General features: G+C 39.2%; 1 protein-coding gene and 1 long non-coding RNA gene across 6 annotated transcripts in view; one reads left to right on the top strand and one right to left on the bottom strand.

Annotated features, from left to right (window-relative positions):
• FBXL7 (F-box and leucine rich repeat protein 7) overlaps positions 1–24,635 on the top strand; it is a 431,217-nt gene that overhangs the window by 107,786 nt on the left and 298,796 nt on the right. For 2 of the 5 annotated variants that reach the window (XM_081519327.1, XM_081519330.1), the window contains exons 1-2: positions 6,098–6,347; positions 8,376–8,465. In XM_081519327.1, coding sequence (XP_081375453.1) covers positions 6,296–6,347; positions 8,376–8,465 — 142 coding nt within the window. In that variant the 5' untranslated portion in view covers positions 6,098–6,295. Of the gene's footprint in view, positions 1–6,097; positions 6,348–8,375; positions 8,466–24,635 lie in introns of those variants that run through there. The other 3 variants (XM_081519328.1, XM_081519329.1, XM_081519331.1) reach the window with 2 other exon arrangements.
• Positions 348–7,208, bottom strand: LOC145517045 (uncharacterized). The gene is made up of 2 exons (XR_014061952.1): positions 5,642–7,208; positions 348–2,239 (listed from the first exon to the last, which is right to left on the bottom strand). It is a non-coding gene; the product is annotated as an uncharacterized LOC145517045 (long non-coding RNA).

The raw sequence follows: 24,635 nt of genomic DNA, 5'->3' as shown, positions 1-24,635 counted from the left end.
GGGAGGATGGTTAATAGTAGCTAACATCACTAAGTATCTACTATACGTATATGCCTTATGAGCAATTGACTTATTGACCTCATTTTATTCTCATGGTTGTGCTATGAGTTTATATCTCCCAGTACTCCATTTTACAGGCTTCCCAGGTGGCACTAGCGGTAAAGAACTTGCCTGCCAATGCAGAAGACATAAGAGACTTGGGTTTGATCCCTAAATAAGGAAGATCCCCTGGAGGAAGACATAACAACCCACTTTAGTATTCTTGCCTGAAGAATTCCATGGACAGAGGAGCTGGCGGGCTTAAGTTATTAGGGTCAAAAAGAGTTGGACATGACAGAAATGACTTAGCATCTTTGCACTCCATTTTACAGGTGAAGAAACTGAGGTTTTTAGAAAGTTAGAAAGCTTCCTCCAGCTCAACCAGCTCAGTTCAATTCAGTTCAGTCACTCAGTCATTTCTGACTCTTTGCAACCCTATGGACTGCAGAGCACCAAGCTTCCTGTCCATCATCATCTCCCAGAGCTTACTCAAACTCATGTCCATCAAGTCACCGATGCCATCCAACCATCTCGTCCTCTGTCATACCCTTCTCCTCCTGCCTTCAATCTTTCCCAGCACCAGGGTCTTTTCCAGTGAGTCAGTTCTTTGCATCAGGTGGCCATAGTATTGGAGTTTCAGCTTCAGCATCAGTCCTTCCAATGAATATTCAGGAATGATTTCCTTTAGGATTGACCGGCTGGATCTCCTTGCAGTCCAAGGGACTCTCAATAGTCTTCTCCAACACCACAGTTCAAAAGCATCAATTCTTCAGCTCTCAGTTTTCTTTATGGTCCAACTCTCACATCCATACACGACTACTGGAAAAACCATAGCTTTGACTAGATGGACCTTTGTTGGCAAAGTAATGCTCTGCTTTTTAATATGCTGTCTAGATTTGTCATAGCTTTTCTTCTAAGGAGCAAGCATCTTTTAATTTCATGGCTGCAGTCACCAACTGCTGTGATTTTGGAGCCCAAGAAAAGAAAGTCTGTCAGTATTTCCATTGTTTCCCTATCTATTTGCCATGAAGTGATGGGACCAGATGCCATGATCTTAGTTTATTGAACGTCAAATTTTAAGCCAACTTTTTCACTCTCCTCTTTCACTTTCATCAAGAGTCTCTTTAGTTCCTCTTTGCTTTCTGCCATAAGGGTGGTGTCATCTGCATGTCTGAGGTTACTGATATTTCTCCCAGCAATCTTGATTCTACTTTGTGCTTCATCCAGCCCGGCATTCTGCATGGTGTACTCTGCATATAATTTAAATAAGCAAGGTGACAATATAAAGCCTTGACGTACTCCTTTCCCGATTTGGAATCAGTCTTTTGTTGCATGTCTGATTCAATCAGCTAGTTAGCAGCAAGGCCAAGTTACGGTCCAGGCAGTGGGTGTTCAAACTGCACACACACTCCAAGGTGGCACCTCATGCTGTACCCACACTTACAGCCATCCTGCTGAGTTCCGTGGATAGGTCTAAGGGAACTGTGTCAAAACACACGCCTTTCTTCTTTTTCTTTTTAGTAATCATAGCCTCCAGGAACAATGCAGAAAAGATTGGCTTTAACGGAGATATTTGTCTAAGAATATGTTCTTTCTTCACCAAGGTAAAGAGAGTGGCGCTGAGATGTAAAATAATTGCTGATTGACCAAAATCATTTCTCTTGAATTCTTTCTCTCTTTAGCCTTTGGCTTCTAAGCTAACACCACTTAAATGATGATGTATCCTGCAGGGTCCTGCGTGGTTGAGCCTGGGCTTGCATTTCACATCGTGGTTTCCCTTGTGTGGTGTTGGAGTGGGGACACCCCCTCCTGAGCTGTCTGCCTGGAGGCGAAGCCCTTGCCTCTGCTAGTGAAAACATGGACCGTCCCCAAGAAGGGGAGAAAGGGGCCGTCCCCAGGCATCCCCTGGCAGTCCAGTTCCAATCAACACCCCACAGGCTTTGGAAGAGGAAACTGTGTTCAGCCGAGCTTTGCAGCAGGTGTGTGTTCAGATCCCAAAGCTCTGTGCTGCTCTGTTATCATCTGTGATGTGGGCCAGTTGTCAGCTCACCCTGGAAGCTGCCGCAGGATTGCAAGTAAATGGCTCCGGAGGAGTTGCTGCCTCAGCAGTGGGATTGTCCCTGTTTCTCTCCTGGAAGGACTCTGTGTACTCTGTCTTCCTCCCCTGGCTCCAGCCACAGCCCTCAGGATCTGATTTCAGCTAGAAAGAACAAGCACCAGAAGTTTCAAAGTTACAAACTGCCAGTATTGCAGCCAGGCCTCTGTCAAGGCAGCATTAGTCACAGTAGCTACAGGTAGAAACATGCAAAGTGCCCATCAGTGTACCCCCAAATGTGGAACATACACACAATGGAATATTATTTGGCCACAAAAAGGAGGGACCCACAACTTGGATGAACCACTGAAAATATGATAAGTGAAAACAAAAAACAATGGATGAAGATTACATGACTCTATCTATAGGAAATATCCAGAATAGGCTAATTCACAGAGATGCAAAGCAGGTAGAGATGACCAGGGACTGAAAGAGGGAGGGATGGAGATTTATGGGGCAGTGGTACAGAATTTCTGTGTCAGGTAATGGAAAAGTTGTGGAAACAGTAGTGATGAGTGTACGACACTGTGAGTGGATACCTCTGAACTGTACAAGTGAAAAATAGTGAAGATGGCAAATTTTATGTTATATATATATTTTAAAAATATTGAAAAGAATGTCAGCACCCTGAAACAAATCTTGCATTTCTTAGCAAAGAGGAAAATGCTGAAAATTGTCCTAGGCTTTTCTCAGGATGGACATAAACCTATGAGAACTGTGGCCTCTTAGGAGAAGGGCCCAGCACATGGTAGTGTGAAGTAGGTGCTCAGTTAACCGATCTTTGTCTCTGCCCCAGATCACCCTCCAGTTACAATGTGTGAGTCCCGATTAGTGAGCCTGAGGTCACTTGTTAGGTACTTTGGGAAAAAGGGAGTAAAGAAAGTTCCAGTGAGGACATTAAATGGCTTGATAGGGGAAAAAAAACAAACCTCAAAACATGACTCAGATCTCTCTGTTTCTTTTCCATTCTCGCTGTTGTGCTCCTTAGATTATGCTTCCAACCCTCACCAGGAAAGAACAAAAAATAGGAGAAGCAAAGCGAAAGACACTATCTACTGTTTTCCGCTCACAATAAAGTGAAACGGGCCTGGTATTTGATACCTCCTCATTTCACTCTCCATCAATATCTCCAACTCTGGAGAACTCATCTATAAAATTCCCGTTGGCCTGAAAGAGCTAATATGCTTCAACAATGCGTGTTCAGTTTCTTTCCAAAAGCTAATATGCACCTGGGCCAGGGATTAGGCCAGATCATTCTTTGAGATAACTAATATTATTATTCTGTATATACAGACATTTGAACCATGGATCAAAGAAGATAAGAAACTATCTCAAGATAACAATCAGGAAAATAACAGTGAATTCAATACACAAACATGACCCACTGCTCCCTTGATCTAATTCTGAGAAAAAAGAATTCTCTTTCCTTTGATGTGGGCATTTGATATTAAATAAGGTTCTCAGGGTGTACCCGCAGCAGCCACTTGGAATCAAGGTACCTGAGAGAAACAAGAAATAAAGGGCTAAGGCCCCCACCACGTGTGTCCACATGCTCCTTTGTGCATTTCCTGTCAGGGGTCTTATACCGAAATCCGCAGGAATGAATTTGTTGCACCTAATCTGGAATTGATAAAGGGAATCAATTTTGCAAGGGATTTATTGGACTCTTAAGAATGTTAGAAATCATAGGACCCCACTGATTCATTTTTGTTATGTATTGATTGATCTTTTCTCTTCCCCCCTTTACCTTCCTCATGTTATCAATAAATAACAATGGAACGCCTGTCTTGTTTTAAACATCTGCTTTTGCACAGTCAGCCTGGGCACTGGGAAAGAGAAGAGAAAAGATACTTACTCTTGCAGTTTTATGCATGGAGATTTTTATATTAAAAGAGATTTGAAATCCCGTTCAAAGAGGATCCTCATTTAATGAACATCTTTTCAGACATTGGGAGAACCTGGCACTCTCTAACAGAAAGCCTGAAGGGATCTGTGATTGGGATCAAATTCTTGGACTAACATGCTTAGGTTAACAGTGCACCCCAAGTCCCTGAAATGATCGACCCACCGGCTAATTTGTCCATAAAGTGGTTGAGATTCATGGAAGTGTATGCTCACCTGTTATAGACAACACCTACCAACCTCAGTGCATTGTTAGTCTTCGCTTGCTTTGATGTTTATATATTTGATACCTAATTGTTTGTTCAATTGCTCTCATTTAGGCTTCTAGCCCACTTGGGAGGAAATTCAATAAAGAGCAAAATTTTACTTTACCAAATCCAACCGGCACAGTTTGGATATGCTAACCACCCCTAATGGGGGTTTTGGCCATTGATCAAATAAACAAACTTTCATGTAGCAGTTGGATAGAGAGCAGAATTGCCAACTTTGTTTATGCTTCAGGGATTTTTACTAGATCTATAAGGCATGTAGAATTTAATTTATAAGCATACATAATATTTATTTGTCATTATATATGCATATATGTTCAAATAATAATTAGTGTTTTACATTTTATTTCTTATTTCCTGATACAAATTGAACTGTGATCATTGTGTCACTATTAAACGATCATGCAGTGGATTCTCTCCAGGACCGGATGTGACTGAATGCCTTTATAAACCATAGCTCATAGCAGCCTCTCCCACCCTGAGAGGTGGGGGTATAATTCCCCTATTTTTAATAGAGGAAATGAGTAGTTGGTTTTTTGTTTTTATCTCTGTTTTATGGATGAAAGGCAGTGAAGCTTAAAGAGTCTGACAAATCTTCTTCCAGGCATGGTGCGTGGCAAATACAGATTTTCAATTCCTGTGGGTCTGACGCCGTGATAGACAGTTGTCTGTGTCAGCCTGGCCAGGCCATAGTACACAGTTATGAAATCAGACACTAACCTAGATATTGTCATGAAAGTGATTTATAAATGTGATTACCATCTGCTGTTTTAGTCGACTTTAAGGTTACCTTTGATAATGACTACTGATTGGACAGTGGGCCTTCAGTCCGATCACTTTAAGGCCTTTAAAGTAAAATGTGAGGTTTATTGGAAAGTAAGTAGTTCTGCCTCAAGGCTGCAGCATTAACTCCTACCTGAGTTTCCATCCTGCTTGCCTGGCTACCCTACAGATTCCCAACTTGTGAGCTCCACCTATTCTGTGAGCCAATTCCTTTAAATGTCTTTGTCTCTGACTCTGTATCTATATATAATATATTATATGTATATGTGTATGTATACTATAAATTATAAATATAATGTACAATAATAGATATTATATAATGTATATTTTTAATATATATGTGTCATATATATATATATGTATGACATATAAATATAAATATTGGATTGGCCAATATTTATATGATGTAATGGAAAAATCCAAATGAACTTTTTGGTTAACTCAATATCTTACATACATGAATATATGAAAATCCCATATATATATACTATAGAAATAATTCTATAATTTCCCCTGATCCTAACATGTATCCTAATGGGAGATATTTACACACCTCTCAGTCCTGTTTTTCTAGAGAAGCCTGACTGATACACACACCAAAGCTTGGGCCCCATGATAGCCATTTGCATAAGGTGCAAGAAGTTTCCATCTCCACATTACCAGGAGGTGAAACAAGATGTAGTTTGAGCGACTTGTTCATGGATATGTATGTGGCTTGTAGAGCTGGGTTTTGAAGCCAGAGACTCCAGACATAGTACTTGAAACATTCAAAAGCACGTATCATTCCAATTGCCTGAGAAATCGGCAACTATGATGGATTCGGGACAGAGTAACTGATATGTGTGATGGTCGCTGTACTGAGCACTTTGCCTGGTCCCCCTGGGTTCTTGGCTTTCTGCAGAGGTCAAGACATTGGTCCCCAAAAGAAGCTACTGCGTCTTCTCCACCTGCATGTGAAATGGGCAGAGATGACGGGAATGACAGAATTGTTTCAGAGCGATGTCATAATGAGTGATGTGCAGTGGCAAGGAGAAGCAACAGCCATTTGAGTTTCCTGCTCAGGTGATATCACCGATGAACTTGGATTCTTCCATTACTCTCAACATTAGCAAACAAAATCCTGAAGCTCTTTCAGCGGAAGCCCATTTGTGCTTTTCTACGTTGTCCTTTCATAGACTGTAAACTCCCTCCAGCCAACTGGCTTATTATGTACCACCGTGCAGAGAAGACTATTCAACAACTGTATTTCTCAGCTGCGTGTAAGAATCTAGATCATAATTTCTGGCATGAAAAGAGTTCATTTGGGATGTAATTGGCTGGTCATTGTTTTAGCTTTCTATTGCCACATAACAGATTACCATGAATTTAGCAAAGTTTATCACAAGATATATCTATTCTTTCACTGTTTCCGTGGATTAGAACTCTGGGCTTGGGTCAACTGGGTCTTTTGTTCAGGATCTTGCAAAGCTGTCATCAAGATGTTGGCCTGGTTGGCTTTCTCATCTGAAGTTGGCTCTTCTTCCAGACTCATGTAGGGTTGGTAGAATTTATCTCCTTGCAGCTGTAGCATGAATGATGGTTTGTGTCTTCAAGACGAGGAGGAAGATTCTCTCTCCTCTAGGCCCTATTAAAGGGTTTACTTAGATATTCAGGTCAGGCCCATCCAGGATAATCACCCTTTTGATTTAAGTCAATACTATAGGAAATTTCATTACATCCGCAAAACCCTCTCACCATTGCCATGTCCTATTGCTTAGTAACAAATTGCAAATTCTGTGCACACACAAGGCGAGCAGATTACCAAGGGCATGGGCACTGGCTTAGCCTGTTCAGCCTGCTTACAACAAAATACCACAGACTGGGTGACTTATAATGTTAACAGATTTAATTCTCACAGTTCTGGAGGCTGAAAAGTCTGACATCAAGGTGTCTGGTGAGGAGCTGCTTCCTGGTTCATAGATGGCCATCTTTTCCCTGTGTCCCTGCATGATAAAAGGATAGGGGGGCACTCTGGGGTCTCTTCAATAAGGGCACTAATCACACTCATGAGGGCTCCACTCTCATGATCTAATCACCTCCAAATACTATAATCACTTCCTAAAACCATCACACTGGGGATTAACTTTTAAAACATGAGATTTTGGGAGCACAGCCATTCAGGCTGCAGCAGGTACCATGGAGATCATCCCAGAATTCTGCCCAGTGGTCACTGGCACCTCCCTCCATACACAGTGTGTGTCATATTTGTAGACTTTCATTCCCTGGTGGCTCAAATGGTAAAGAATCCACCTGCCATGCAGGAGAGCCAGGTTTGATCCCTGGGTTGGGATGATCCCCTGGAGAAGGAAATGGCTACCCACTCCAGTATTATTGCCTTGAGAATCGTATGGACAGAAGAGCCTGGTAGGCTACAGTCCATGGGGTCGCAAAGAGTCAGACATGATTGAGAGACAGAATGTTCAGCAGTATTAATATATTGACATATGTTCAAATTTAAAGTTAGAGGAGCAGAAAGTCAGTTGTTAGCTGAAGTTAGGTTATTTAGGCCAGTATTTCTCAAGTTCAGCCCAGTTTATGCTCTGGTCTGGATAATTTTTTCAAAACTGTGGGGTGCTGTCATACACATTGTAAGACGCTGAGCAGCTTCCCTGGCCTCTACCCACTAGATGCCAGTAGCACATCTTCTCCCATTGTGACAATTAAAAACAAAGCCAGTCATTGCCAGATGTCCACTTGAGGAGGAGGCATCCCCATTTAAGAAGTCCTGCATTAGAAGAACAAAGCAGGTTTTTTGTTTATTTTAACGAAGAACCCATTAAATTAGGGAATTTGTTTTTTAAGGCAATGCAGCTGTTTGGAGCCAGCAGCCTCTTGCCCCTTGGATGATGCCTCATTCCTAGATTTGCTTTTGTCCTTTACCAGAAAATGTATAGTTTATAGTTGCAAAGAAAAAATTAATACTGTAGACGTGTCTCCCACTCATACTCTCTTATTCACATATATGACAAAACTATATTATGTTATCATGTTTGACAATACCTTATAATCTTGTCTGAGTTTATAGTCAAGCCATATTATAATAGGGCTTTAGCTCTGTTATGGCATGGGTCAGATATTTCCCCAAAGATATTTAATGCGTGAGGCCAGAAAACTAATAAACATCATTCTTAGTGTTATGACTCCTTTCTTAGAAACGAGTGATATGGCCTGGTGTGAGATGGAGTGGAAGGTACAGTCCAGTTCTGAAATGATAAAACTCAAAAGCTCCTCTTTCTTGTTTTCTCTAGGCAAAGGCAGCTCAAGCATCTCATCCGACGTGAGTTCAAGTACAGATCACACGCCGACCCAAGCCCAGAAGAATGTGGCTACCAGCGAAGGTAGGCATCTGGTCTTCATTATCTCTCACGCTCTCATCACAGTGCTGGCTGTATTTGGAAGACACATAAAATGCGTGAGTCTCAGATCTGTTCTGCTGAGTGGGAGCATATGAGATCCTCAAAAGCGGGAAGGCCAAGGTTTTCTCTTTCATTGCATTGTTGTCAATGTCTACTAAAATTGTTTTGGTGCAGTTTAAGGTAAATGCTGTTATTTTGTCAAAGTATAATAGGCCGACTTTTGGAAATGTTTATGAATGATGTCTTGTTTTTCAGTATGGGAAACACTATGATTGTAAAATCCTTCTGCTGTAGTTGAAAGTTCCAGCAAGAACTTTTGAAACAGGCACACCTGGAATTTGGAATTTTGATAATGGGAAGGTCATAGTTGTGTGATTTGTAGAACATGAACCAGTCCCCAGTATTGGGGAGTAGAAGAGGTTTGTTTGATTCTTTAAAAAATTAAGTGAGAATTCCTGCTTGTCAGAACAAAGATGAGTTGCATTGGTGTTCTTGATGAAGAATTTGACTATATGTAGTAACATGTGTTGGAATTTAACTGCTTCCCAATAGTTGAGAAGCTTTTCAGTTATACTTAGTTGTTTGAGTGTGGAAATAATTGATTCTGTAGTAGTTATTTGGTAAAAAGTTGACCCAATTATGGACTCAGCTCCTTTTATGTTAATATGAAACACACAATTAAATGACTTCTTTTTTGAAGAAGAATTCTTTCTAAATGAATGGTTGAATGAAAGTCTGTGGAAGACATGAATGCCCTTTATAATGAAAGACTTGTGGGGTGTCAGCTGATTCCTCATGACACTATATGGAGCCTACTTTCCTGATGTGTACAGAGTGTTGAGGAAATGCATTTCCAGGCCTTGTTTCAGAAGCTTAATTTCTGCTGTTTATAACATCAGAAAGTGTACTCGTAGCCTGGTGTTGGTCATGTAAGCTGTTAGATTGTTCTTGATCTGCACTACATTTTTTACATTAATGATGATGGTTTACTTCTGTTGTGTGTGTCTTCTTAGGGTATTCTTTGACTTGGTGTGTTTCATATAAAAATTAACTTCTCTGAGTTAATTATCCCCAGACTGATGGATAAATATATTTTACAACTGGATTGTATTCCCTTGTGTTTAATGCCTTAGCATTGTTTTACTGCAGTGGATGGCAAACAGATTGGTGTGTTCTTAATGCAGTGAAGAATCAGGTAGCGGTCCAAACTTAATTTTCTGCCTGTTAATTCAAATATGGGGATTAGATTATTTTTGAAATTCGGTTAAGGTAATGTGCAAATCAGGTGAATTGATTCTAGCCAATGGGTTTAAGTTCTCTTATTTTTTCTCCGTTTCAGAAGTAGAAAATGCAAGAATATATGAATTCTGTTGCCAAGGTTGGGACTGTGGGATTTCAAGCATTTAAAAAATGTCTGCTTTTTATGCTTCAAAATAGACTATAGGGATTCAAATTTTTCATTTCTATTTTGCCTTTTTCTTAGGAAGATGCTTTTGGTGTAGGCTCAGCTAATGTTTTATACATTTTGGTCACAATGCATTTTCAGGAGAGAAAAATAAGAAACTGTGATATTCATATGAAACAGAATTCTTAGCAACTGGGCTAAATTGGTACAGAATTTTTTTCTGAAGTCTTAAATGGAAGCACTTCATCCTTGAAAGATAGTATCCATTTTTTGCTTATCTGAAAAAAAAAATTAAAAGAATGTGCTGTTTTGCTGTTTATTTGCATGAATCCTTTTTGCTGCTGTTTTTCCATCAGTGAAAATTTTTAAATATTAAAAAATGAATTTGATGTGGATATTAGTTACATTAAAGTGTTTTTCAGGGTTGTTTGCCACAGAATGGCCTCATACTATGGGTCTGGTTTTTCAAGATGGAAGCGTAATAGGCAGTGCCTATTTTCTCAGTGCGCAGATGACAGAGCCCATGTCCGCCTCTCAGGATAAGTGATCAGAGCGTCACATTCTCTGACCTCCGCAAGGTGGATTTACCTGTTTGCATGTCAGTTTCCTCCTACCAGAAAATGCCTAGGTAACCTCTCTCTGCAACACATGACAAAAGAAAACAAAAAGTGGACGTTGATTTCTTACACATGCTTCAGAAAAGCACAATGAAAAATGCTTCTTTGATTCTCTTTCTACAGTTTTCTAGAGCTATATTTAACCTTTGATATTAAAAAAAAATGAGTGTGTGGTTGCCTGGTTTTTCCAAAGCTGTTTGATTATGGTTATTTTCTTCAGTTCTTTGACCCTCTTATGATTTTTCTCCTTTGAATTGAAGGGTATTGTCTTCAGGAAGCACAGCGAGGATCCTCAGTTTAAGGGTCTGAGTGATACTGATTTCTAAACATGGTATCTATTGTGGAGGATAATATTCAAGTTTCCTTCAGCTTTTGAAAACTGCAGCCATCCCTGCAATAGCTGGATTGGAAGCATTTTGGAGCGGTGATGGACTTCTCCCTGATGGACTGGATGGGGAGGGTGTTACATTGTTCCCTGGGTAGTGTGAGTGTGTGCGCGTGTGCATGTGTGTGGGTACATACATGTGTGCATTTGTGTCCAACCTCTACAAGATGGCTGATGGTATAGGCACTGTCTTTTCCTGGGAAACGTGGGTGACCACTCTGTTCAGTGCATCCTGGGACATAAACTGAAGACCCAGAAGTGGGGGGAAGAGAAGAACACATACCGTACACACCGACCTGGGGCCGGCGGTGGGAATGGCCATTAACTGTCAACAGGTGGGAGGGATCCTTTTGGGCAAATGACAGTTTTCTAAAATTGGATTGTGGTGATACCAATAGTTACACAGCTCACTAAATTTACTAGAACTCCTTGATTTAAACACGTGAAAATGGGTTTGGGGGAGCTGCTGCCTGACCTTCCGACCCCAATCTAATCCATCATGAAATGTCCTTTTCATGTGCTGGCTTCCAGCTCTGAGAGGAGGTCATGCACCATCGTGAGAGGCTGAGTCTTGGCCGTACGAAGTGCCAAGTTGTGGCCGAAAGCTTCTGCTGAGGTGCCTTGGGGCCAGAACTGGCCTGAAATCCATCATAACAAATCCCTGGACCAGCAGGGCTCATGGCCCAGCCTGAGGTGCCGGTCGAGTGGATCCATCATGGTACCTGCATATTCTCACATGAAGCTCTGGAAGACGTGAGGGATTATAGACCCACAGATTTCCCAATCTTTTAATTGATTAATTTATTGTTTAGCTTTTCTTGGATAGTCAGGACCAATCTCATCTCAGGTCTGAAACATTTTAGCACCCAACCCTAATAGTTGAGGCATCACATTTTTTCACTCTTAAGTCAGTTTCTTTGTTAAGGATTTATAGCTTTGCTATCTATCTCAAGTTCCAATTTATGATTCACTTTGGGTCATAAGGCTGTGTCCCTAGGAAGATGGCCCGAGATGATGATACAATTTGATTTTAATCCAAAAGAGAATGGTAGAGTTTACGTGATGTAGTGTTCTGTTCCAGAGTCTCATGCAAAACTTTTATGAGTCTTAATTTTGTGACTCTGAAGCCAGTGAATTAGCAGCCTGCAGTGTTTTCTTTCTGATAAGGTATAAGCTTTCTTTAAGACTTGTTATATTTCTTGTAGGGCTTCCCTTGTGGCTCAGCTGCTAAAGAATCCACCTGCAGTGCGGGAGACCCGAGTTTGATCCCTGGGTTGGGAAGATCCCTTGGAGAAGGGAAAGGCTACCCACTCCAGTATTCTGGCCTGGAGAATTCCATGGACTGTATAATCCATGGGATCACAAAGAGTAGGTAACAGTTTATAAGTTCCTGATTTACTGACACTATAAGGTGTTTGGGTTCAATTGTAGAAAGCTAGAGACTTTCCTTTTTTTTTTTTTCCCAACAAAATCTCCACTTGAACATCCTAACTGAAATAACTGAAACTGAAAGTCACTCGGTTGTGTTGACTCTTTGTGACCCCTTGGACTGTAGCCTCCCAGGCTTCTCTGTCCTTGGGATTTTCCAGGCAAGAATACTGCAGTGGGTAGCCATTCCCTGCTCCAGGGGATCTTCCTGACCCAGGGACTGAACCTGGGTTTCCTGCATTGCAGGCAGATCTTTACCACTAGCTAAGCCGAAGTTTAATTCTTTCCAGTTGTGTTATTATTCTTTCTCTTCCATGTTTTTCATGGTTTTCAGTCTATCTCATCCACAGAATGTTTTCTCTTGTATAGGAAAGGATGGCCTTTGACCTTCAGGTCTTTGAAATCACATTCAGCTGTGAGCAGAATCAATTGACTTTAGATTAGATCATGAAGAAGCTTCCTAGAAAGAAGAAGCTGAGTTTCTGCTTCTTTCTTGGAATGGGGTGCAGAGGGTGATGAGGGTGTTGCTTTTAAGGATGACATCTCAAAGACTCCACCTTCCCTTGAGCTGGAAAAATGAAGTATCTAGTTCAAAGACCAAATGCAGTTGGCTGCTGAGAAGTCAACTTCATTACGCTGCTTTTTAATCATATTCACGTTCAGGTATCGAACTCCCAGACAACACAGTTTATCAGTGTGATGGCTGTTTATATGTGTTGGTTTTCAAGCCAGACAACCATGGAATCAGAGAATTTTTAGAGCTACAAAAAACCTTGGCAATTTTCTGATCTAATATAGTCATTTTACAAAGAAATACTTGTGACCCAGAGAAATGAAGAGACTTACTCAAGATTACACATCTAATACATTGTCAAGCAGTAGTCTGACACAGTCATGTTTTGGTGAAAGATGTTCCAATTAGAAAAAAGCATACCCTGTAAAAACGCTGTGGCCTTTGGAGCATGAAGCAATTTAACTCTCATTTGTCCACCTCTTCTCTTGCTGCCTATTGTGAGCTGGTTGCAGAGCTGAGGCAAGGTGTTTAGAAGAGTTTGAGAAAGATGGTTGAGCCCCAGTAGATCAGTCCTTCCAGTGGTAAGAGGGTAGCTGCTTCGAATAGTAAAACGATTTCAACCTGCTTGAGTACATTCACTTCTGAAGATGTAAACACTCCCTTTAAGTCAGCTCATGATTATAAAACAGCCTTCAATAGATTTATATAACATTACTTTGTGAAATTGCCTCTTTAACTCCCAGAAAGAAGTTCATTTAAAAATGTTTCATCTTAACCATGTGAAATGAGTTAATTTATGAAGAATTGGTGGTGATATTCTTTCCGCAAACCTAAAATCACCGGTTTATTTATACAGTTCCAGGTTCTCATGTTTTCAGTGCCTGAATTAAACCAATTCTGAATAGACTTATTTTGAAAATGTCCAGGCATCTGGCTTTGTTTTTATTCTCTTTGTCTTCTTTATATTATCTTCTTTTTACTTCTTGAATGTGTTCCTCAGACACAATTCATGTGAATCATTCAGGAAGAAAAGGATGAAGCTTTTAACTCAAGGTAGATTCTGTTTCTCAAAAAGCCTTTTTGACCATCGAACACATTCAGGGGACACTTATTTCAGGCTCTTACTAGTACTTTCATGAACATTATTGCATTCAACTTTGTTTCATCGTCCTGCTTCTCTTGTGAAGTAGACATAAATGTTTCCATTTGGTAGATGAAAACAGGGAGACTGGGAAAGAATCAGGGAGGCCCAAAGTCATGTAAAACTACTAAGCAGCAAAGATAGTCTTGGGGCCTGAGTGCTAACATTTATTGTTGATGGTTATTTTGTGCATGCCATGATAAAGTACTGAGAATTTCATTCTAATCATTGTTCTAAGTATATATCAAAGTATATTTTGAAAGTACTTATGAGAAGTACCTTTTCAAAAGCCAACTCATAATCATGTCTCAATTGCTGATCTTATACATGGAAACACTTTGCTGGTCCAAGTATAGTCTAGAAATTGACTTCAAATCCTCTGTTATAGAAAGCAAAAGTCAAACATTCCAAGCTGCTTTTATATTGCACTGTTGAAGTTTTCGTTTTCCGGTTACCATAACTGTGCCCCAACAGACTTCACCAGACAGAGTTAGGGTTTGAAATTGATATGTAAGTTAATCTTGATATAGGGTCTATAGTGTATGTAATATTAAAGTACTGGATAGTCGTATTGCTTGTTTTCCCCTTAAAACTAAGCCAGGGAATTATTCTTAAATTGGAAATGCACTCAAGTGGTAGATCAATCTTAGACCATGTGCCTTGGAAGACTGGAAATGTACCTTGAAGCAGTCTATTGCAGTTGAACGAAATTATATCTGTGACACAAGAGAAGCAGAGTGATAACATAGGAAGAGGACTATAAAGAACTGGAGGAAGAAAATGATGTTGAAGAAATCTTTTTTAAAAAATATAAATTTTATTTCTCTTTATATATAAGAGGACTGAAGGTTTGCATTCAGAGCTACCATGAAGGTTCCTTGGTCATCAGGTTTTTGGTTTTTTTTTTTTGGCTTGTTGGCTTTTTTGGTGATGAGGCATATGGGATCTTGGTTCTCCAACCATAGATTGGACCTGCGCCTTCTACCGTGGAAGCACAGAATCTTAACCACTGGACCATCAGGGAAGCCCCAAAATCTCGTTTAAAATAGCTATAGATTGACATTTATCCAAATTGGAAGGTAGGATGGTGGACCTTATGGGGAGAGAGATTACAAAACCAGAACTGGTTTTTAGGAGCTCTTGGTGTAGAAGTTTGGTGTATAAGGAAGGTGATGACCAATTATTATAGAATTTGTTTTGCCTTTACAAATTAAATTTTAAACTTAACTACCTCTGAAAATTTTAGGATCATTTAGGAATGCTTTGCAAGACTTTAGTTCTTGAGGCTTAATGCATTTTGGTAATTAAATTAGCAACTTACTGCTTCCTGATCAAGTTTCCTTTATTGTTGAAGCTACTGCTTAATTGGAAGTTAGGTGACTTTTGAGAAACTGCACCAATTGCATCTAGTGAGCTGAGCCTTTTATAGATTCAATGTGCCCAATTTAATAAGGAAGTCACATTTTCATGTGAGGATTAGTTTAAGTAGAGGAAAGCCCATCAGCTCAGTATCCAGAAAATGGTTATATATAGCCTAGAAATGTACACTGAAATTATAAATACTGTTTCAGACTCAAGAACTAAGTTTAATTTCTTGAGGGAATTATCTTCCCAAATGCATTACCCGGAATGGCAAAAATGTCATGTAATAGTCTCAGAAGGAAATTAGACTTCTGTATTAGTGTGTGTGTGTGTGTGTGTGTGTGTATGTTTAAGGACATTTAAAAGTAATACTTAATTGAGACATCAAAAGTTTCTCAGTGCCTTTATGTAGAGTTAAGAGAAAGAAAGAAAAAAAAAGTTCAGTTTGGTTCAGTCGCTCAGTTCTGTCCGACTCTTTGCGACCCCGTGGACTGCAGCATGCCAGGCTTCTCTGTCCATCACCAACTCCTGGAGTTTACTCACACTCATTCCATTGAGTCAGTGATGCCGTCCAACCATCTCATCCTCTGTCGTCCCCTTCTCCTCCCGCCTTCAATCTTTTCCCAGCATCTGGGTCTTTTCATCAGGGGGCCAAAGTATTGGAGTTTCTGCTTCAGCATCAGTCCTTCCAATGAATATTCAGGACTGATTTCCTTTAGGATGGACAATATTTTAATGCCTGTCCAAAACTATTCTATGTTTATTTCCTTCACCTGTGTTTTGTCATTTGCAAAATAGCACTCAAGTAATCAATTTATTTCAACTATAGACATTCTGGTTCATCTAAGTTGCAGCTAGGTATATCTGCAACAAAAGCTTAGGTTCATTCCTAAGGGATCTTATCAGTAATTTCAGTAGTTTCGCTAGATGAGAATTTATGAAAGGATGGAATCTAGGTTCAAATACATTTGTTTCAGCTCTGACTGAGTCTACAAAATGTTAATTACAAACTGGTAGCACAGAGAACGGTTACTACGCTTATATGTATTTTCTTCCACCTGAAGAATTTCCAAAATGAATTTTGGGTTTAATTTAAAGGATTCAAACGGAGCATCCAACCTGCAGCTCTTGAATCCTCATCATCCTCTAATGCCATAACGATTACCCTTTCCAATATTGCTGTTAGTTATTTGGTTCCCTGAGGAGTTCAATTTTATGACAAGATCCACTGCTTCCAAAACCTTCACAATTGCTGGCAGAAATAAGCAGTAAGGAGCAGTTAAATAGTAACTTGGGTGGTATGGGGTTGTGTCCCAACAGGTAATCTGAAGAAGTGCGGTAGCTGGGAGGAGCTGGGCAAGGTGTCCTGGTAGCCTGGGACTTAGTTTTGCTGTCTGTGTACAAGGTAGAGGATGAGAAGGTGATATAGCATGGTATGTAAGAGTGTGAAGAGTTTGGGAAAATCTTTTGGGCTCAGGTAGAGAAAAGTGGAGGCTTCTAACTCTTCTCTGGCTGCATTGAAAGTGGAAGCATTAGTTGCTCAATCGTGTCTGAGTCTTTGTGACCACATGGACTTGTAGCCCGCCAGGGTCCTCTGTCCATGGAATTTTACAGGCAAGAATACTGGAGTGGGTAGCCGTTTCCTTCTCCAGGGGATCTTCCTGACCCAGGGATCGAACCCGGGTCCCCTCAATGCAGGCAGATTCTTTATCATCTGCTTTGAGCATCCAGTCTTTCACTAAAACGATTAATTATGTAGTGGCTCATATTCTTTGTATTGGGTTTTCTGTGGAGCCCATACTGTTGGAGTTGTCAGTGACAAACAGGCTATCATTCTATGCTACTGTGCATCCACCAGGTTTGTTTGGGTTGTTGGGAAGGTTTCACGCTACAGGACCAATTTCTGAGCTCATCTAAGGCAAAGAAGGAATAGGGAGGAGGTTGGGAACCAACGTTTTAGGACAAAAATCCTGATGTTGGAAATATTTGCCCTTTACAGTCATGGACAGAGTCTGACCTTAAAAGTCAGGTTAACATGTCTGTTTACTTCCTTTTTGACCAGGAAATAACTTCCTGAGGATAAACTAACTGCCTCAGGAAGTCCCTGACTTCCCAAGGCTGTTAGGCTGATTAACAAATAGTGAGAGAAAAGCACTCGAGTTGTAAAGGACATTCCTCTATATTGTATGTATTCCTAAAAAAAATGTAGAAAATCCACATTTTGGAGGGAATGATATACAAGTAATTTAGAAATTATTTGTGATCATTAAGAGGTGATTGAAAAATTGTAACAAGGAGTGTGGTCTGTGGGAAGCAGATAGTAACACAGTTATTAACTGGGAATGTAGCAGGGAGTTTTCTGCTGTTAATAGCTGGGACTGCCTTCCAGGGTGGAGAGGACCACTGGTACACTGGAGGACGTTTGCGCTTCTGAATAGCTGCGTGTGTCTGTTGATGTGAGTTTCCCCATGTGGTCTTTAGAAAACTAGATTCCTCTGTGCAGTAGAAAGATTCTGGGTTTCGAAGGAAGGAGACAGAGGGGGAATCCGGGAGAGGGAAGAGAAAGATGATGGGAAGAAGAAGAAATAGTGGAGCTGGGGAGCAATTCCAACACCTTGTCGGGCACTGGTGCCCCAAGTGACACTGTCCCGTGTCCCTGAAAATCTCTAGTCAGTCTTTCCCAAACTCACCAAAGGCTTGGATGGAGTGGATTTCCTATAGGAATCAGAGAAGGACTCACTTTTGAAACTGTTCACTTGCCTTCTTTGTAGCCCGACTTACACAGATACGGCCAAAGCCAACTTCTGAAGAATCCATCAGTGAACACTCCATTACTATTGCAATCAGCTCAAATTTAAGTATCCTGTTTTGTTGATCTTCTATTGTATGTTGCAGTATTTTATATAATTTATAGTAACTATGCAATTTATGTTACCTGTACTCTTTTGAGTCTAATTGCAAACTCACTTTGTTCTGATTATTAATAATTGTTATTTACTTTTTGATCTTTGGCTTTCACAACTTCTGTGAGAAAACCAAACCTTTAAGCATCTCCTTTGCCCTTCTAGCACTGTCCTTCATGCTATAAAATCATCCTTGCTTCCTGGTCACAAAAGAATGGTCCAGATACATTGTATTTTCTTTCTTTCTTTTTTTGTTTTCTGCCCAGAATAGAGAATAAGTCATGCTCCCCAAAGAGCCTGGGTCGTTTTAGTAGAGAAATATATTCAAGACGTAAATCTAGGAATCCAGGTTCCTGCTTCTGTGGGCTCACATTTAGTCAAGTTAAAGTAGGGGTAAAAGTATTTCTTAAGGCAACAGTACACATGAATGCTACTAATTTATAGTATTGTATATTGTAAATTCCTGTACTATATATGTGTGTGTATATATATTTACAAATATATATATTTGTATTTGTAACAGTACACACATATATATGTGGGTACACATGTAAATTCCTGTACTATGTATGTGTCTGTATATATATTTACAAATATATGTATATTTGTATTTCATACAAAATTTCAAATTTTGTATGAAATTTCATTTGCAACTAAATTTTCTGCTACTCAGCACCCAAACTTATAACCTCTGTTGGAACTGCCCTCCAGATCTCCAGATATGCTCATATATGCATGTTCTACAGCAGCAACAAGTAGTAGGCTACAGTTCAGTCAAGATATCAACCATGTAAGAATTTTATGTATGCTTCAATGCATAGCTCCATGGTGTCATTCTTACACTAGCTTGAACTTCTTTGAGGAAAGAACTGTATTTCATCCAGTTATATACCCCATGGCTGCCACAGTATTTGGCATATAATAAATATTTGATAGGTATTTATTGAATGAATAACCAGGTTGTTATTCAAGATTTTAAGAAGGAATAGCCCTCTTGATTAACTTTCCAACTAGAGTCTTAAAGATTATACCTGCAAAAGCCATGCAAAACCAATATATGAGAAGCATAGTTATTTTTTAGAAAAAAAGAATAATACTATCGCTTAGGATAACTTGAGGCATATCATGGGAATATTTGCCATCAATTTGTTTTTTGATACCTTTTGTGTTAAAGAGACAAACAACTTTTTAAAAGCAGAATAGGCATGTTGGAAGAAAGGTGGAACAGAAGATAAGTCTAGTTTCTATGTTTTCATGTATGTTTTAATATTTTTAAACCAAAAGGTTAAGTGGTCTGAATACTAGGTATATAAACAACCAGTTTTTCTCAGAAAATTTTTTTAACATTTTAGATCAGCAAATGAAATAAACTTAGAAATCTAAGTATTCTGGGGCTATTCAATACCCCTCCATGCAACCTCAATTTTAAGGGAAGAGGAAAATATGTTCTTTTCCCCCCACCAAATCCATTTTTAATCTCCTTTAACCTCAACACATTGAATTGTTTCAATTCTTCATTTACTGACATCTCAAGGTACCAAATTAGAGCCTGTGGTTCTTTAACTGATGAAATTGGAGAAGTAAGTTTCATTTTATTGGCACAAAATATGGCTGAATTGCCCAGTTAACAAACATGCTCATATTTTTTTGGATTCACTGACTTGTTATGAAGAAAATGTTAGAAAAACCATTCCTAAAAAAGAAAATAGTACTGTTCTTTACTTTTTTAAAAAAGAATTATCCTAGAACCAACCTTGACCTCAGATTATCTTTTGCAAACTGTATTTTATTTCCCCAAAACTCTTAAGTTTTTTTTTTTTTAGTTTATTTTTTATTTTTTAACTTTACAATATTGTATTTGTTTTGCATTACATTGACATGTTTGTATGTTTTATTTCGCTGGATTGGAATAGGTCAGGGTAGAGATTGGAAGGGCTTCCCAAGTGGCACTAGTGGTGAAGAACTCGCCTGCCAATGCAGAAGACATAAGGGATGCGGGTTCAATCCCTGGGTCAGGAAGATCCCCTGAAGGAGGAAATGGCAACCCACTCTGGTATTCTTGCCTGGAGAATCCTATGGACAGGGGAGCCTGGTGGGGTACAGTCCATAGGGTTGCAAAGAGTAGGACATGACTGAAGTGACTTAACATGCACACACAGAGATTGGAAAGGGAATTCATCCAATCGCAGAGGTTTACGGAGCTAAATTATGGTTAATGAGTGTGTTTGGAAAATGAAGTTGAAGACTGAACTCTTCATTTAACCTGAATGAGAGGGGAAAAAAAAGCTGTATAGAATAAAAATTGTGTGATTTTGTAAATCCCCATATGTGTGTGACACAAGTTGCTTAGTTTTTATTTTCTTCTTTGTAAACTAGGAATTGTAATATTATCTACTTCATGTGTTGGTTATGAGGATAAAATTTACAAATTATATCCAATGTGAGACCCTTTGCTTATGAGCTGGTTTAGTTTCATCAGCTTAATCAAGTACTTTATGTAAATTCATATCCAACCTTACTCTGGGACAGAAAGAGTTTATGTGGAAAAGTCTCCCCTAAATTAATTCAACATAATTGTTATGGAAATCTCAGTAGGATTTGAATTTTGAAACTTGACCAAATTCTCCTTTCTTAACCTATAAGAATAAATCCAACATCTATAAGTACCTACCATATGTGGATAATGAATTCAGTTCAATTCCATATGTATCACAGCATGGACGTTGAATTACTTAAGTCTGTTGAACTCATTTGTTGAATGAATACACGTGCATATGAGTATATCTAACAAAAATTTTGGAAACGAGTAATGAAAGCATATTTCCTTAGTGTTATGAAAATATATTATACATTTATAAATATTTAAGAAGTATGGTGTGATAGAGCTTGGTGTAATGGAACAGAGAGCTCAGGGTAGTAGTGTTAGTTGCTTAGTTGTGTCTGAGTCCTTGCGACGCCAGGGACAGTAGCCTGCAAGGCTCCTTTGTCCATGAGATTTTCTAGGCAAGAATACTGGAATGGGTTTCCATTCCCTATTCCAGGGGATCTCAACCCAGAGATTGAACCCATGTCTCTTGTATCATCTACATTGGCAGATGGATTCTTTACCACTAGCATCACCTGTAGTTATTTATGGCAATTTAGGGTATGATAAAGATGGCATTGTATTAATACATGGATAAGGAGATAAACCTTGTCAATATATCCTAATAGGAAGATCAGCTTCTCATTTTTTAAAAAAGGAACATGGAAGTTCTTGATGCCAAAATAAATTCTTGATGGATGAAAGATTTAAATGTTCAAATTATATATAGATGACTTATTTTATGACCTTGGGGTAGAAGAACCTTTGAAAGCATGAAAACAGAAGTTATAAAGTTTAAGAAGACCACCAGCACATTCATGGGTTAGTGCATGCTGCATGGGGAAGAAATGTCTTTATGTCGTTAAAAATATTTATCTTTCCATTAAGCTAACACAGGTTTCTTTTTTATTGCTGGACTTCTCAGAGCCTTTGATGTTTTAGTCTATGTTGTTAATCTTTAAATAGCATGTTTTATTTCTCAAATTTCTTTTATTATACCTCACAATCAGAAAACACTGACCCATGTGAATCAAGAGCCATAAAAATATATACATACTTTGATCTAAGAATTCACACTAGGAAATTACCTTGCAAATCTTAGTTTTGTTTGTAGTTATATGCTTCCTAACGTTTATAATATAAAAATGTTGGAAACATATTTAATTGAGACATCTGTATGTCAAATTCCTGTTTAGCTATTAAAACATGTTAGCAAACAAAGTTTAGCAATATAGAAAAGTATGACAAATGCAGAATTTGAAGCAACATTTCTTGTGTGATCCCAATTGTGCATAGGATTATATTCTAAGAGGAAAAAAAGACTGACGGGACAGATTTCAAGATGTTATCAGTGGCTATCTCTGAGAATTACAGATTGTATACCAGGCCATTTAATATAAAGGACATGAGCATCCATAAATTTTAATATATGTAGGGACTTCTGAAACCAGTTTTCTATAGATACAGAGGGATGACTCTAGTTTTTCAGTATTTTTCAATATTGTCCAACTTTTCATTTTAACAAGGCAATTCATAGAAAATTCGATTTAATTTTTTTTAAGGGTGAGAATGTCTCTTTGGTCATTTTTCTTTTTAATTTTATTGAATGTGGTATGACCAAAAATTCAACTATTTGTTTTTTTTCTCTCTGATTAATATTTTTGGATAAAGGTCAACCTTGCTGTTTTTCATGCCTGATCCTCAAGTATGCATTCAGCCTCATCTAGGCAGCCATCACTTGCTTTCATGGACTTTTTATAATTAGTTTTCAAAGAATTTTTGTATTGTTAAAACTTTGTTTCCATTAGTTGAACATACTTCTAACACAGTTTGTCTTCTTTATATACATTTACAAACTACAATTCCAGTGTATTACCTATATTCTAATTCATCTGTGTTCATTTACATTGAATATTTACTGAATGCTGAGTATCGCGAGTGTGGAATGGGAACTCCTTGGTGAGTCAGGTAGACCAAAAAGCCTTCACCTTCTGAAACTTTTCATTGTGTAGGGACCTAGATATTGTATAATCTTAGAAATAAATTACATGCTGAGAATACATTCTTCAATACATGCCTATAAGTAATCATTTAAGCCAAGGTTTTGAATAATGACTTCCCTGGTGGCTCAGATGGTAAGGAGTCTGCCTGCAATGCAAGAGACCCGGGTTTGATCCCTGGGTTGGGAAGATCCCCTGAAGAAGGAAATGGAAACCCACTCCAGTATTCTAGCCTGGAGAATTCCATGGATGGAGGAGCCTGACTGACTACAGTCCATGGGGCTGCAAAGAGTCAGGCATAACTGAGCGAGTTCACTTTCTCTTTTTTACTGAATAATGAACAGAAATAAGCAAGGTCAAGAATTGTGGTGCTGGAGAAGACTCTTGAGAGTCCCTTGGACAGCAAGGAGATCAAACCAGTTAATCCTAAATGAAATCAACCCTGAATATTCATTGGAAGGACTGATTCTGAAGCTGAAGTTCTAATACTTTAGCCACCTGATGTGAAGAGCCAACTCATAGGAAAAGACCCTGGTGCTGAGAAAGATTGAAGGCAAAAGGAGAAGGAGGTGACAGAGGATAAAATGTTTAGATAGCATAATTAACTCATGGACATGAGTTTGAGCAAGTTCTGGGAGATGGTGAAGGACGGAAGCCTGGAGTGCTGCAGTCCATCAGGTCGCAGAGAGTCAGATTGACTGAGCAACTGGACAATAACAAAAATTTGTGTGACTGCAGGTATGTTGGGTGGGGAGATGTAGTGGCAGGGAGGACTGTCTTCTGGTTGTCCATTATTTTGTGATAAATTACCCTAGTAATTAATGCATTTGTTTTCTGTTGCCCCTGTAAGAAATCACCACTAATTTAGTGGCTTAATACCACAAAAACCTACATTCTTACAATCCTGGAGGTCAGAAGCCCTACATGAATCTCAGAGGACTAAAATCGAGGTGTTGGCAGGGCTATACTTCTTCTGGAATCTCTAGAGGTGAGTCCATTCCTGGCTTTTCCCAGATTGGTTCATGGCCTCTTCCTTCATCCTTAAAACCAGCATCATAGCATCTTCATATTTCCCCTCATCTCTCTCTGACTCTGATCCTTCTGCTTTTCTCTTGTAAGTACCTTTGAGATGACTTTGGGCCCACCGGGTAAACCAGGATAATCTTACCATCTCTACATCTTAATCACATCTGTAAAGTCCCCCTTACCATGTAAAGTAATATGTTTAATGTTCTGGGAATTAGGATGTGGACATCTTTGGGGAAGTCATCATTCTGCTTTTACATTCAGTCACTTCAAACAACCACTGTAATATATTTCACATTTTTTTCCCCAGTCAAATATTTGGATGGTGCTTGACTGCAATTGTTTTGCTACCTGTGGCATGGACTGAGGTCACTGGTGGTATTCAGCTGGTGAATAGGCTATTCTAGATGGTAAACAATGTGTGCCCCAACCTTGCCTAGGATGGCTAGTCTGTCAATTGGAGAGCATACAGGTGACCTCTTTAGCAGGATGGTTTCAGGGTAATCAGACTCCTTATATGGGGGTTCTAAAAAGAGTCAAGAGACAGGAAGTAGAAGCTGCTAGTTTCTTAAGTTCTGTGTTCAGAAATTGACACAGCATTACTCTTGCCATTTTCTGATAGTTGCAGTGGTTGTAGTCACCTGGATTTGAAGGTAGGTGCATTGACTCTACCACTCTGTGGGATGAAGGTTGGTGTATTTGCAGCCATTTTTAATCTTTAGGATGGATGGGTGGTCGTACATGATTCCATGAAGAGAGACCAACCCCTGAGAAAACCTTAGACCTG

The sequence above is a fragment of the Giraffa tippelskirchi genome, chromosome 8, assembly GCF_054371585.1.
Source record: "Giraffa tippelskirchi isolate mGirTip1 chromosome 8, T2T-mGirTip1v1.2.pri, whole genome shotgun sequence".
Classification (NCBI taxonomy): domain Eukaryota; kingdom Metazoa; phylum Chordata; class Mammalia; order Artiodactyla; family Giraffidae; genus Giraffa; species Giraffa tippelskirchi.
This window is presented reverse-complemented; position numbering and strand designations above follow the sequence as displayed.